This window comes from Arachis hypogaea, chromosome 9 (genome assembly GCF_003086295.3).
Source record: "Arachis hypogaea cultivar Tifrunner chromosome 9, arahy.Tifrunner.gnm2.J5K5, whole genome shotgun sequence".
Lineage (NCBI taxonomy): Eukaryota > Viridiplantae > Streptophyta > Magnoliopsida > Fabales > Fabaceae > Arachis > Arachis hypogaea.
Window position 1 is genome coordinate 116108373 of NC_092044.1, and position 12119 is coordinate 116120491.

The window sequence follows — 12119 nt, forward strand, 5'->3', positions numbered from 1 at the left end:
ATTTTTTTATTAAATAAATCTAAATAAATTAGTCTAATATCAACAAAAATTAGTTATAAATAATATTACTTTAAATTTTATTATTTAATTTAATTAAATTTAATTCATAAAAACATTTTAATGTATAACATTACTCATTAAATTATTCAACTATTTTTTATTATTATTAAATAAAAATTTATATATAATTATTTTTATATAAAATTAATATTTAAAAATTATTAAATAATTTAATAAATTTAACTAAATCATTATCTAATAATTATTACCTTCACAAGTGCATGTAAATCTTTCCCTTATCATTATCATTAATGCATTTTCATCCAAAATACTTACCAAAAAAATAAATAGGAATAATTAGTAATTAATTAATATTATGTTAACATGAACGTGAGAAGAGGACATTGGGTATATACGCGTTGCTTGGCTGGGTGGCTCTTCTCTCTCTCTCTCTCTCTCATCACAACAAAACCATCTGTCTCCATCGCTTTTCATTATTATCCATCCATTCATGATTCATCCCTTCCTTTCGTTCTTTGCAACAATCGAAACCATTACACACTAAACAAGCCAACAAACCCTAGCAACAACATTATCAATCTTACTCTCACAACCATTTGCAACCATCTATTCAGTTTAGTTGAGGTGAGGTTAATTCCTTTTTCTCTTTCTCCTATTTTCGCTTTCTCCTAATTTTGGCTTCCCCAATCTGTTATTCCTTTTTTTTTTATTTCGTTCCGTATTTGTTTTTCCCACCTTTCACTCTCTTCAATTCTTTGGGCAATTCGGGTGTTCTGCATTTTTTTAGTTCCGATTTGGGTTCTGCTCCAACCTTTCTCTGCATTCCTCTTTAATTAATTTTTAATTTTTTTTCTCTTTTGATGGACCGCAGAGATTTTAATCCTCACAGGCGTCCTGGTCATTTGGTAAGGATTCTTATTTTTCTGCATAATTAGTGAAATTTGCATGCGGGTTGGGATTTCATAGTTCGATTTCGTGGTTCTTCAAACATAATTAATACAATCCGATGTCTCTTGTTGGAGTTCTTAGATTGCTTAATTAATTGGGTCAATGAAGGATTTTTGACCGTTGTTAAGTGGTGTGATCCATTATCATTTTAGGGGGAATTCCTTCTTAATATCCCAAATTCTGCAATTTATACAATTGATGCAAATATGTGATTCATGACATTTTGGATTCAGAGATGATCTACCACTTTATGACATTTTAAAAAATTTGATGTTTGTGTGATTGAGGTGTTAGGGAAAGCGCTAGGTATGAATATGACATGATATTTCTTTTTGTCAACATGTCAAGCATCAAGTTCTTGAAGAATTGTTTCCCTTGGAATTCGAAAATACCATGTGCACACCAAATCACCCACATATTTACATGTGTTAATGTGTATTTAGAATTTGAGTTTATTAATTATTATGATCCAATAAATGCCAGCTACTAGATAGGGTTACTTTTGTTACACTGAACGCGACCACCCTTATAGCGGATGGATGTATGTTCAGTTTATCTGTTTGAAATGTTTCTGCATTGGTTTCTTTGAATTTGCTGGAAATTAAAGCTTCCTGTATTATTATTATATAGGCACATGCTTCTCCTCCTGGTTACTTTGTCCGCTTTGAGAATTCAAATTCCAAGGACGATTCATATTTGAGGAAGAAGACAGGGACAGGGATGCGTCGGTGGCTGTGTTGCACGTGTCAGGTAGAAGAGTCTTACCCATCGCATGAAAGTGAGCACCTGAAAAGCCCAAGGAATTATGGAGATGGTAAGTTTTTTAATTTAATCCATTTTGCTATTTCTTCCAACTACTAATTAGTATTTACTGCTTGAGAAAGATGCTAGTAACAATGAATGGTAAAGGAACACTCTTCATTTATCATTTTTCGTTTGTTTTAGGCAACCAAAAAGGTTCAAAGGCGTCAGCGCCCGTCAAATCAGAACCACATAAGGCACCACCGCCTATTGAGGTTCCGGCATTATCTTTAGAGGAGCTGAAGGAGAAGACTGAGAATTTTGGATCAAAGGCATTGATTGGTGAAGGATCATATGGAAGAGTGTATTATGCAACCTTAAACGATGGGAAAACAGTGGCTGTGAAAAAGCTTGATGTTTCATCTGAACCTGAAACAAATAATGAGTTTTTGACCCAGGCATGTTTCTGCAACCCATAATAAGTTTATATGCTGCAAGCAAGTTGGTCAGTGTATGGTCATTGTCAATTTATTAGCTTCTTCAATATTTTTCTATTCAGGTTTCTATGGTTTCAAGGCTGAAGAACGATAATTTTGTTGAGCTGCAAGGGTATTGTGTTGAAGGAAATCTTCGGTTACTTGCATACGAGTATGCTACTATGGGCTCTCTTCATGACATATTGCACGGTATGCAATCTCATATTCTTGTCATATATTTCACATCCAAGATCTTCCATTTATGAATTTTGTCTTTCAAAATACAGGTAGAAAGGGAGTTCAAGGGGCACAACCAGGGCCAACTCTTGATTGGATACAGCGAGTTAGAATTGCAGTTGACGCAGCAAGGGGATTAGAATATTTGCATGAGAAAGTTCAACCCGCTATTATACACAGAGATATCAGATCAAGCAATGTGCTCATCTTTGAAGATTTTAAGGCTAAGATAGCTGATTTTAACCTTTCAAATCAGGCCCCTGACATGGCTGCACGCCTTCATTCTACTCGAGTGTTGGGAACTTTTGGTTATCATGCTCCAGAGTAAGCTTCCAGAACATGCCAACTTTTTAATTATATGCCTACGTTTCTTTTGTAGAAAAAGAGATTTTATTAGAAGAGAAGGAAAGAGTGAAATAGACGTTGAGACATGCTACAAATAAAGGATAAAATAAAGATACATCCTAAAGATATAAATCAGACAAGAAGACGCGAATCCTTTTTGTAAGTCAGATAACAATAGTTCTCGAAAATTGATGAGTAGTAAGCCAACAGGAAGTACTATCCCAAATTAAAGTCTACAATATAGTAAAAAAAGCAATTCTATTAAAATTTTAGTATTCCTTTCCAACCAAAGACAAGTATGCTATCTTGTATTTTTGTTGTTTGATCCCCTCTTAGCAAGGAGTATTAACTATTTTTGCTGGTGTGTTACCTCTCCATTTTTATCTTTAGGCGTGCTCTGTGTATGTTGTATAATTATATTTTCCTTCACAATTTCTCCTTGATTGAATGCATGTAAAATTGTAAGTTCAGTTCTGAATGTGATCTTTCAGTGTTACTGAATGATAAAGCAGAAAGATCTAGTAAACCCCCATCCCTGAGAGAGACTGACTTTGAATATACTTGAAGCTAAAGTGATAAGCTGAAAACACTGAACAGTTCCTCTTTTATCTAGCTTTCTCAGTTCAAAAACTTCCTTTAATTCACTAAAAGTATTTTAGTTTGTATGTCTGCGTACAACAATCTAGAGTGGTATGTGTCACTGTGTTGAAATTTAATAAATGTTCCAGCAACCTAACTCAACATTTGCCTGAACAAGAGGTCAAGAAGTGTTATGTTTCTACTTGTTATTCTTGAATTTGTCTAGGTAATATGCTTTCTGGTCCAGTTACTGAGGTAAGTATATTCACAAACAAAATTAGCAATACATCATTTTTGGCCTGCTTAATAGTTGCCAATGCTCATTTCGATTCTTTATCCCTCGCCTTAAAATTTTTATGGTGTCTTATTGGTTCTTAGCTTTTCTGTTACCTTGCCAAACATATGCAGGTATGCAATGACTGGCCAGTTGACTCAAAAAAGTGATGTCTACAGTTTTGGCGTTGTTCTTCTAGAACTTCTTACTGGAAGAAAACCTGTTGATCATACCATGCCCCGCGGACAGCAAAGTCTTGTTACATGGGTCAGTGCACAATTTTAAATACTCCACCTTCTTCCGGTTCCATTTATTTATTTATGTTTGTGTAAAGCTTATTTATTTATCTGTGGTCTCATTTTTTTGGGGCGAATAGGCTACCCCAAGATTAAGTGAAGATAAAGTTAAACAATGTGTTGACCCAAAACTGAAAGGAGATTATCCCCCTAAAGGAGTTGCCAAGGTATCCCTCTCTCAAAATCAGAGACTAGTAAATTGTAATTGCGCAATTTGTGGGTTTTAATTTGAGGATGACAATGTGTATCTTTGTCGATACAGCTTGCAGCCGTTGCGGCCCTGTGCGTGCAATATGAAGCCGAGTTTAGGCCAAATATGAGCATTGTTGTTAAAGCACTCCAACCACTTCTCAAGACTCCTGCTCCTGCTGCGCCTGAAAGTTGAACCAAACGAACACAAGTTTTTTTAACTCTTTGAAGTTTGATTCAATTATCCTCAGATTTCATCGAATGCTGCAAATATATAAATATTATTTATATATATATACACTTTTAATTTTTGTATGAGATTGGATGTGTAGGATTGGATTTGCTTGTTTCCTTTTCATTGTTAAACTCCGTGTATTTCTGGCATCGCACTTGTTGCTGCTGACTGCTATATAGAGCCATAAGCCTGGTTACGATGGGTTTGGGTTTGTGTAGTGTGGCTAAACTTCGTTGCGTAACCATAGACCTCTCATATTCTTTCTGAAAATGGCCTATGTAATTAAAATGTGTGGCTGATTTTAATGCCTTACTTATTCGGTTATAGGATTAGTGTGTTGTTCCATGCATGCCTATATACTATTGGGTTAGAAACTCTTAATAAAATGCGACGATGGGATTTTGTAAGTGTGATTTCACACTATATAAGATTTAAGCGAGACTAAGAAAAATTGTTACAGAAAGTCTTGTATGGTATAAGATATAACACTTTACAAGATCAGTTTTTTTTTTTGGAAAATCTACTTGAGAGAATAAAGTGTGATTTTTGATATTTAATTGTATAAGTGGAACTAAAATTAAATAAGAAAGAGAAAAGAATGAAGGGTTAGATTAGACATTGGATACTATTTAGTTTTTTTTTTTTTCACTAGAGAGGATCTACTTCCCTCTTAATCCTAGTTTCACAACACACTCTTTACACACTTATTAGATTTTTTTTCTCCATTGCATTTGATGGGTTTTTTTTTTGGTTAAGTGGATTGGATAACTCTTAATTTTAGGTATCACAACACACCCACATTATATACTCACCTACACAACACTTAAGGGTTTATATTTAACATTTGTTACACTCACTAAGATTTAAATTTGGGTGTAGCATATTAAGAAGCATATGGTTTAACCAGTTGAGGAGATTTGAACCCGGTCTTTTGTTTGGAGTTTAGATGTTAATGAAAATTTGAAGGGAGAAGTCCGTGTAAGCCCAATAAGCGTTGGATAAAAAAATATACTTTCTCAAAATTCACAGAAATACTTAGCATAAATGCATAATAGTAGATTTTTACGGGCCTGCTACACATACAAGCTTACAAGTTTACAAGTTGGCCCAGCCTAAATACAACTCACGCGCATGAAGACGGATTGAATGGAGCGTCACATTCACGCGCTCGCCACTCAAACGGTTACGCACGCTACGAGTAAATGACAGACTTTTCCACTTCTTCCACTTCTCAAAGCGATTCGAAAACAAAGCAACCCTTCCATTTTCGAGCGAAAATCGAAGTTCAAAATATACAAGTCATCGCTAACCTTCGAAACCTCCATCAACACACCATCAAACTCTCCATCAAGAATCTGAAGAGAAAACAAAGCAACAATACTCAAGGTAAGTTCATTAAGATTCCTGTATATTTTCCAGATTACGAACTAGGTTTTACTTTTCCTCTACGTCGTTGTTCTAGGGTTTACTGTTATTCTTGCTTCTTTGTTACACTGTTCTTCTATGTTGTTGTTCTAAGTTCTCCTGTTATTCTTGTTGTTCTAGATCTTCTGGTAACTGATTTTTGGGGGTATATTCCGTATATTGGGGGGTGTATACTGCTTGGCCTTGTAATGTTGCTTGATATTGAAGCATGTTTGAGTGATATCTGACTGATATATATGGATGTATCTGAATCATATTTATGGGTGTATCTCACTGTTATCAATGGGTGTATCTTACTGTTATTAATGGGTGTATCTTACTGTTATCAATGGGTGTATCTTACTGTTATTAATGGGTGTATCTGACTCATATATATGGGTGTATCTTACTGATATCTTTGGGTGTATTTTTTGTTTCAGAGAAAATGGCAGCAAGAAACCAAACAAAAGACCTTAAGTGTGCCACACATCTCCTAAGTGATAAATTCAGAAACATGAGTGAGGAGAAGAAGGCGATTGTGAGGGATCTCGGATTCGGTGGGTTGATGCACATCCCACCACTAAGGGTGCATCACCAACTGTTAAGGGAGCTAGCAAACAACTTCAAACTTGGGGAGAACAGACTAGAAACATGATATGGTTCTTTCAAAATAACACCAAGAAAGATAGGTCATGCGCTTGGCATCAATGCAACAGGTAACTAGCTCAAAATTATAGGTGTATATTAAGTTGATGCTTGGGTGTATTTGAACTGACTTTCATACTTTGTTGTTTTCCTTTTTGTAGGAGATCTATTTCCTGAGAAAGTTGACTATAAGAAACTTTCTGAGGATGACAAAATAATTTTTAGAAGATTCCAGGGTAAGACCCTCAAAAGTCTTACCGATGAGATGATGGAAATCGGCGTTGGTAACGAAGAGGAACGCCTGATGTTCAAGAGGATATTCATCCTCTATATACAGATGACGTTCCTTTTGCCAACGACGATAAACAAAATCTCGCCTATCCACCTGCCCCCAATTTTTCAGATGGACAGCATCACAGAGCGAAACTGGGGGGGGCATGTTTTGACCTTCATCGTCAAGGGCATCACAGACTACAAGGAGAAAAAGAAGAAGGCAATTGATGGCTGCCTCTTTGCCCTGATGATAATTTACTTTCATCTTTCAAAAAACAAAGGGAAGAAGAGGGCTGAAAGACCACCAAAACCATGGATTGCCAACTGGAGTAAGGAGCAGTTGGTGGAAAGAATCACTGCAGAAAGAGAGGAAATTTTGGTAAGTAAACATAATATGTTGGATGTATTTTATTTACCTGAATGCTGCTAACTAAAATATCTAATGTTTCAGGGGATTGTGAAGATGGCGGAGACAAGAGAAAAAATGAAAAAAATGAAAAAAAAAAGAAAAAAAACAAGAAATAAAAAAAAACAAAAAAAGGAAGGCGAGTTCAACATCGTCTTCGGAGACAGAAACAACTACTGACAGTGACAGTTCTACCTCTGAGTCTGAGACTCAAGAAGACTCAGAGGATTCAGGAAGAAAACACCCCAGCAAAAAGGGGAAAAAGTAAGTACCATACTTGGGTGTAATTTCTTTTTCGAGTTGGGTGTATTTTATTGATCACGTTGGGTGTATGTAGTTTATTAAGCTGGGTGTGTTTCATTTGCTGCGTTAGGTGTATATTGTATATTCAGTTGGGTGTATCTTGTGCATTCATTTGGGTGTATTTTTAGTATGTTCTAAATAATGATTTTTCGCCTTCCAGAATGGACTCCAGAAAAAGAAAGAAGAGTCAAGAGGAGTCAGATTCTGATTCAGAATCTAAATCTGAATCAAGTGATGAGTAATGTCCTGAAATTATTACTCCTTTGTTTTGGCTTCATTATAAAGATTTCATGTATTAACTGAAGTGTCTATTATTAACTTATAGGAGTGAAGAATCATCACCAGTGGAGAAGGAAAAGAAAAATAAAAAGACAAAAAGAACACCAAAAAAGTAAAGCACTTCTTTGGATAATATTCTGTGATAAAATTAATTTTTTATTTCTGATTGGTACTCTTTTTTTTTCACCCAGAACACAACCAAAAAAGAAAAAAGTTGTTGTGGAGGATTCACCTCCTGAAGAAGATCAATACTTTGATGGGTACAGTACCTCGTAAGCTATATTCCCGTCTATCATCGTAATTATTTTTGTTAACATCTTCTTTTATGAATGTAGTGAGAGATATGAAATATCAAGTGAAGAGCTAGATGAATTGCTAAGGAAAAACGTTGATAAATCTGCTGCAGAGGGGTATGTCTTGCTGGGTTGTCTATTTCAGATTTTGGTGTGTTTTCTTTCCTAATAATTGTTTCTTGTTTCCCAGGGAAAACGAACCTGACCTGCGATCGACAGAAGGTCGCTATGCCTCCTCTGAAACGTAAGAAGTTTTATTTAATAAAATCTTGTTATCATGGTTTGGGTGTATTTTGTGGAACCATTTGGGTGTATTTTGTGGATCAAGTTGGGTGTATGTTGTTTATTAAGTTGGGATATTTCGTTTGTTGTCTTGGGTGTTTATTGTCCATTCACTTCGTTGTATCTTGTGCATTCATTTGGGTGTATTTAATACCTGTCTCTTATTTTGTCTGAATAACATGAAATCTGTTTAGAATACCGGCTGTGAACTTGGGAAGTGATGATCCTTCCTCTCAAGGACGCACAGAACAGAGTAGTGTAAACCACCCGTCAGAGAGCATGTAATTTCTCTTTCAAATAACCGTTACTTTTGTTCTTCTATTACCTTCTACTTCCAATTCTGTATATATATTTTTTAGAAAAAAAAGCCCTTTATTATTTTATTCAAGAAAAAAAAGGCAGGAAAAAAAAGCAAAAACTGCAAGTATGTAAGTTTTCAAAAAACAAAGCCTGTCTTCTTTTTGAATTGTTCGGGTGTATTTTTTGACTTTCTTTGGGTGTATTTTAGGTTGAGTCCGGTTCAACAGTCAGCCAGTGAGCTGGCTGATTTGAATATGATGGTTGTGAGGGAACAGACACCGTCGGATGCGCTTGTAATGTGAGTTTTTCAAGAATATTTCAACCTTATTACCTTATTATTTTGAAAGGCGTTGTTAACCTTTCATTTTTCTTCTTGTTTAGAGTCCCGATTCAAGTTTTTGTGCCGGCGTCCCAAACAACCACTATGCCGGAACTTCAAGAAACACCTGAGTCAGATTTTGAACCAACCCCTCTGCTACAGATTGAAGGAACTACAGAAACGTAAGAAATAGTATTGGGTGAATATTTGTTTAGAGTTTGGGTGTATATTGGGTTATAGTTCGGGTGTATATTTGCTAACAGTTTGGGTGTATATTGTTCCTGAGTAATTTTTTTTACGCCATGATTTATTTTGTGTAACTGTGTAGCACTCCTGAACCCCCCCAACAACTTCAAGAAACCACACCCACGCTTCCCCAGCTCCATCTAAAATGTAAGTTCATCAGACTAAAATCAATCTTTGCTTATGATCTGTATATTCTTACTCTTATAATACGTTATACATGATGACGCAGTCATCCAGCCGCAGAAGACGTTGCTGCCCTGATGATGATGGCACAGACAGCATCCTATGTTCCTAAAACAGATCCAGTGCCATCATTCAGCCTTAGCTTGACTGATTCAAGCCAGGAGGGAGCGTCAACGCAGGAGACAAAAAAGGCAAAATCTCCAGAAACTGCAAATTTGCTAGAACAATTAGACAAGTTGGTACAAAAAATAGCAAGAAATGCAGCAAAAGAAGAAAGTAAAAGTCTACAAATTCAAAGAGAGACTGGGGGAGAAAGTTCTGGGAAGTTTGAAACTCCTGTGGGGATAAATGAGAATACGGATGATATAAAACAGAAGTGTTACATTTGGGGGACGCGAGTGAAGACATACGCAGATGGCGGAACTAACGAGTATGAAAACATGTGCACTTTGATGGCCCAAGATAAATACATTTTGACAAAAATGCACATTGCATCACTCCAGCCAGCAACTTTTATAGAAGCTGAGGTAATATAAGAATAACATTAATGTTTTTACACCAAAGTTTTCTACAATGTTTATTAATATAAATTCATTTTGGCATATATTTCTAGATTGTAACTGCCATGTGCCTCATTCTTAACCAGACAAATGATAAAAGATTTCAAGAACAAATATACTGTCTCCCCCCCGATATTGTGGTAAGTGTTACTTCTACGAATTTTGGGTGTATTTTCTGTATTCACTTGGGTGTATTTTTTAAATTCAATTGGGTGTAAGTTGTGTAGTCATTTGAGTGTATTTATAGTATTCATTTGGGTGTATTTTCAGTATTTCATTGGTTTAACAATTGTTGCAGAACATGGCCGTTTCGAAGCACCCAAACGGACAATTCATATCACCTAGAACCAATAAAGAATTCAGGGTGGAAGACTACCCAAGTTTTATTCCCTTCATAGATGCAAAAAAAAAAAACTTCGCATCCATATGTAAGTTTTCATTTGTAAAATTTGTTAGTACCGTTCTTTACTTATATGCCAAATAAAATAACACACTGTTGAAATATGGCAATCCTTCAGATTTTTACACTTGTTTGCTACGCGGACCATTGGTGGTTATGGGTGATTGATACAAGAAAGCAGAGATTTCATATACTTGACCCGCTACACAAGAAAGCTCCAAGCGAGGAGAGAAAGCAGCTTAATAAATTCACTGTAAGTTGGCTCTGTGTTGTCCTTTGGGTGTATTTTGTGGAACCATTTAGGTGTATCTTGTGGATTAAGTTGGGTGTATTACTGATTTGTTTTGGTATTTAAGGGATATGTAATTTCAAGAATGAGAGCATATGTTGGCAGGGAACCTCTGAAGAAAGGCGAGAAGGAGAAGGAAATTAAAGCATCATACGTCAAAATATCAGGCCAAAAATCAACGTATAAATTTGTGACTCTGAACATTAAACTTTCCTAAATGAGATTTGTAATTTATTTTCTTCATTTTCAGATATGACTGCGCTATCTACGTTATGAAGTGGCTTGAGTTAATTGAGCTGGAAAACATTAAAAAGGGGAAGTATGAATGGGATAATTGGAAACAGGTAACTGTCTTTAGAACTATATAACTCTGTATTACTTTAATGAATTAATATTGCTGTTTAAACAGAATATACTTTTTAATTGTAGGACGAGGTGGACCACTATAGAGTGGAGTATGCTTCGCGGATACTATTCAGTGAAATGAGTAAATAGAGAGATGAAGCAATTAGAGCGAGTAATGCAATAAGACTGTTGAAGCCATCCTCCGTATTATTGAGTCCGTTTTGTCAGATAAATTCTACTGATATAGAAAATGAGTAATCCAACTGCAAGCTAATTTGTAAATTGAACAAATGCTGTAAAAAATTACCATTTATAAACAACTTCTATTCAATGAAATTTTTTTCCATAGTTAAACTATATGTGCCGTTAAACTGTCTGTGCTGTATTCAAAAGTTGTATTACAGGTGGTTAAATATGAAGGAAAATATCAAGGCAGATCTAAAGACAGATTATAAATTTTACACCCAACGGGGGGTTTAATATACACCCAAGATTGCATAAAACATACACCCAAACTGTATGTGCTGTTAAACTGACTGCGCTGTATTCAAAATGTATGAATTATAGGTACCAAAATATGAAGAAAAACATCAAATCAAATATACACCCATAACCTGCGATTTTTTACACCCAAATAAAGTTGAATATACACCCTGAAATCTATCCCACCATGATGCTTTGAGACTAAAACCCCGAACCCTAAACACTTAAAATGTAAAATGTGAATTCACAGAAATACACCCAAGAGAAACAGTGCTTTTATACCCATATTCTGTAAAACTATACACCCAAAGAGTTATCCCTTGCTGCTGGTACTGTAAACTGATAATTCATTACATGTCCTTGATATTGGCTGGAATTTGAATGCAACACTGATGCAGCATCAAACAGGTTTATCTGAATATAACACTCACATATTAGCTAAACTATTAATGAGAAAAATAAACTCAATCACCACAAATTTAAAGAACATTACTTTTACCTCGCTTAAAACTTTCGTTTTCTTCTTCTTTGTGGCATTTGCAATCTGTTTGTCCAACTTTGAACCTAGCCTATTTTTTGGACGTCCTCTTGTTCGGATCCTTGGCGGACTTTGAAGCTTGTTAACGGATTCCAATTTGGCGTCTTCGTGGGATAAAGAAGATGTCCCCTTCCTTTTGGCTTTTAATGATTCCATCTCAGCCATGACGTTATCGTACGCACGGTGCAGAATTGCAGTCAGCTCCTCCGATTCGGATGCAAATTCGTAAA

General features: G+C 35.6%; 2 protein-coding genes across 3 annotated transcripts; both read left to right on the forward strand.

Annotated features, from left to right (window-relative positions):
* The first annotated feature begins 392 nt into the window (after positions 1 to 392).
* LOC112712374 (PTI1-like tyrosine-protein kinase 3) lies at positions 393 to 4665 on the forward strand. Of its 2 annotated transcripts, XM_025765250.3 has the most exons (9): positions 393 to 645; positions 893 to 926; positions 1600 to 1783; positions 1915 to 2168; positions 2270 to 2396; positions 2474 to 2747; positions 3756 to 3888; positions 3998 to 4084; positions 4180 to 4665. In XM_025765250.3, exons 3-9 carry the CDS (start codon positions 1690 to 1692, stop codon positions 4300 to 4302), a joined length of 1092 nt encoding a protein of 363 aa, XP_025621035.1. In that variant the 5' UTR covers positions 393 to 645; positions 893 to 926; positions 1600 to 1689; the 3' UTR covers positions 4303 to 4665. The 2 variants fall into 2 exon arrangements, with proteins under 2 accessions (XP_025621035.1, XP_025621036.1); XM_025765251.3 differs by lacking the exon at positions 893 to 926 and having other exon boundaries at positions 403 to 645.
* Positions 4666 to 5543: 878 nt separating this feature from the next.
* LOC140175242 (uncharacterized) lies at positions 5544 to 9801 on the forward strand. Its single transcript, XM_072202199.1, has 10 exons — positions 5544 to 5727; positions 5887 to 5911; positions 7843 to 7911; positions 7987 to 8061; positions 8135 to 8188; positions 8421 to 8507; positions 8735 to 8824; positions 8908 to 9027; positions 9174 to 9238; positions 9321 to 9801. The coding sequence occupies exons 1-10, from the start codon at positions 5544 to 5546 to the stop codon at positions 9350 to 9352; spliced, it is 801 nt and encodes a 266-aa protein (XP_072058300.1). The 3' UTR covers positions 9353 to 9801.
* Positions 9802 to 12119: the final 2318 nt, after the last annotated feature.

Coding starts and splice junctions, on each gene's coding strand:
- LOC112712374 (XM_025765250.3), top strand. CDS start 1,690: ATGCGTCGGTGGCTGTGTTGCACGTGTCAGGTAGAAGAGTCTTACCCA. Junction 2,397..2,473: donor TCTTCATGACATATTGCACG/GTATGCAATCTC, acceptor TTCAAAATACAG/GTAGAAAGGGAGTTCAAGGG. Junction 4,085..4,179: donor CCCCTAAAGGAGTTGCCAAG/GTATCCCTCTCT, acceptor TTGTCGATACAG/CTTGCAGCCGTTGCGGCCCT.
- LOC140175242 (XM_072202199.1), top strand. CDS start 5,544: ATGACAGACTTTTCCACTTCTTCCACTTCTCAAAGCGATTCGAAAACA. Junction 8,825..8,907: donor CCGTCGGATGCGCTTGTAAT/GTGAGTTTTTCA, acceptor CTTCTTGTTTAG/AGTCCCGATTCAAGTTTTTG. Junction 9,028..9,173: donor ATTGAAGGAACTACAGAAAC/GTAAGAAATAGT, acceptor GTAACTGTGTAG/CACTCCTGAACCCCCCCAAC.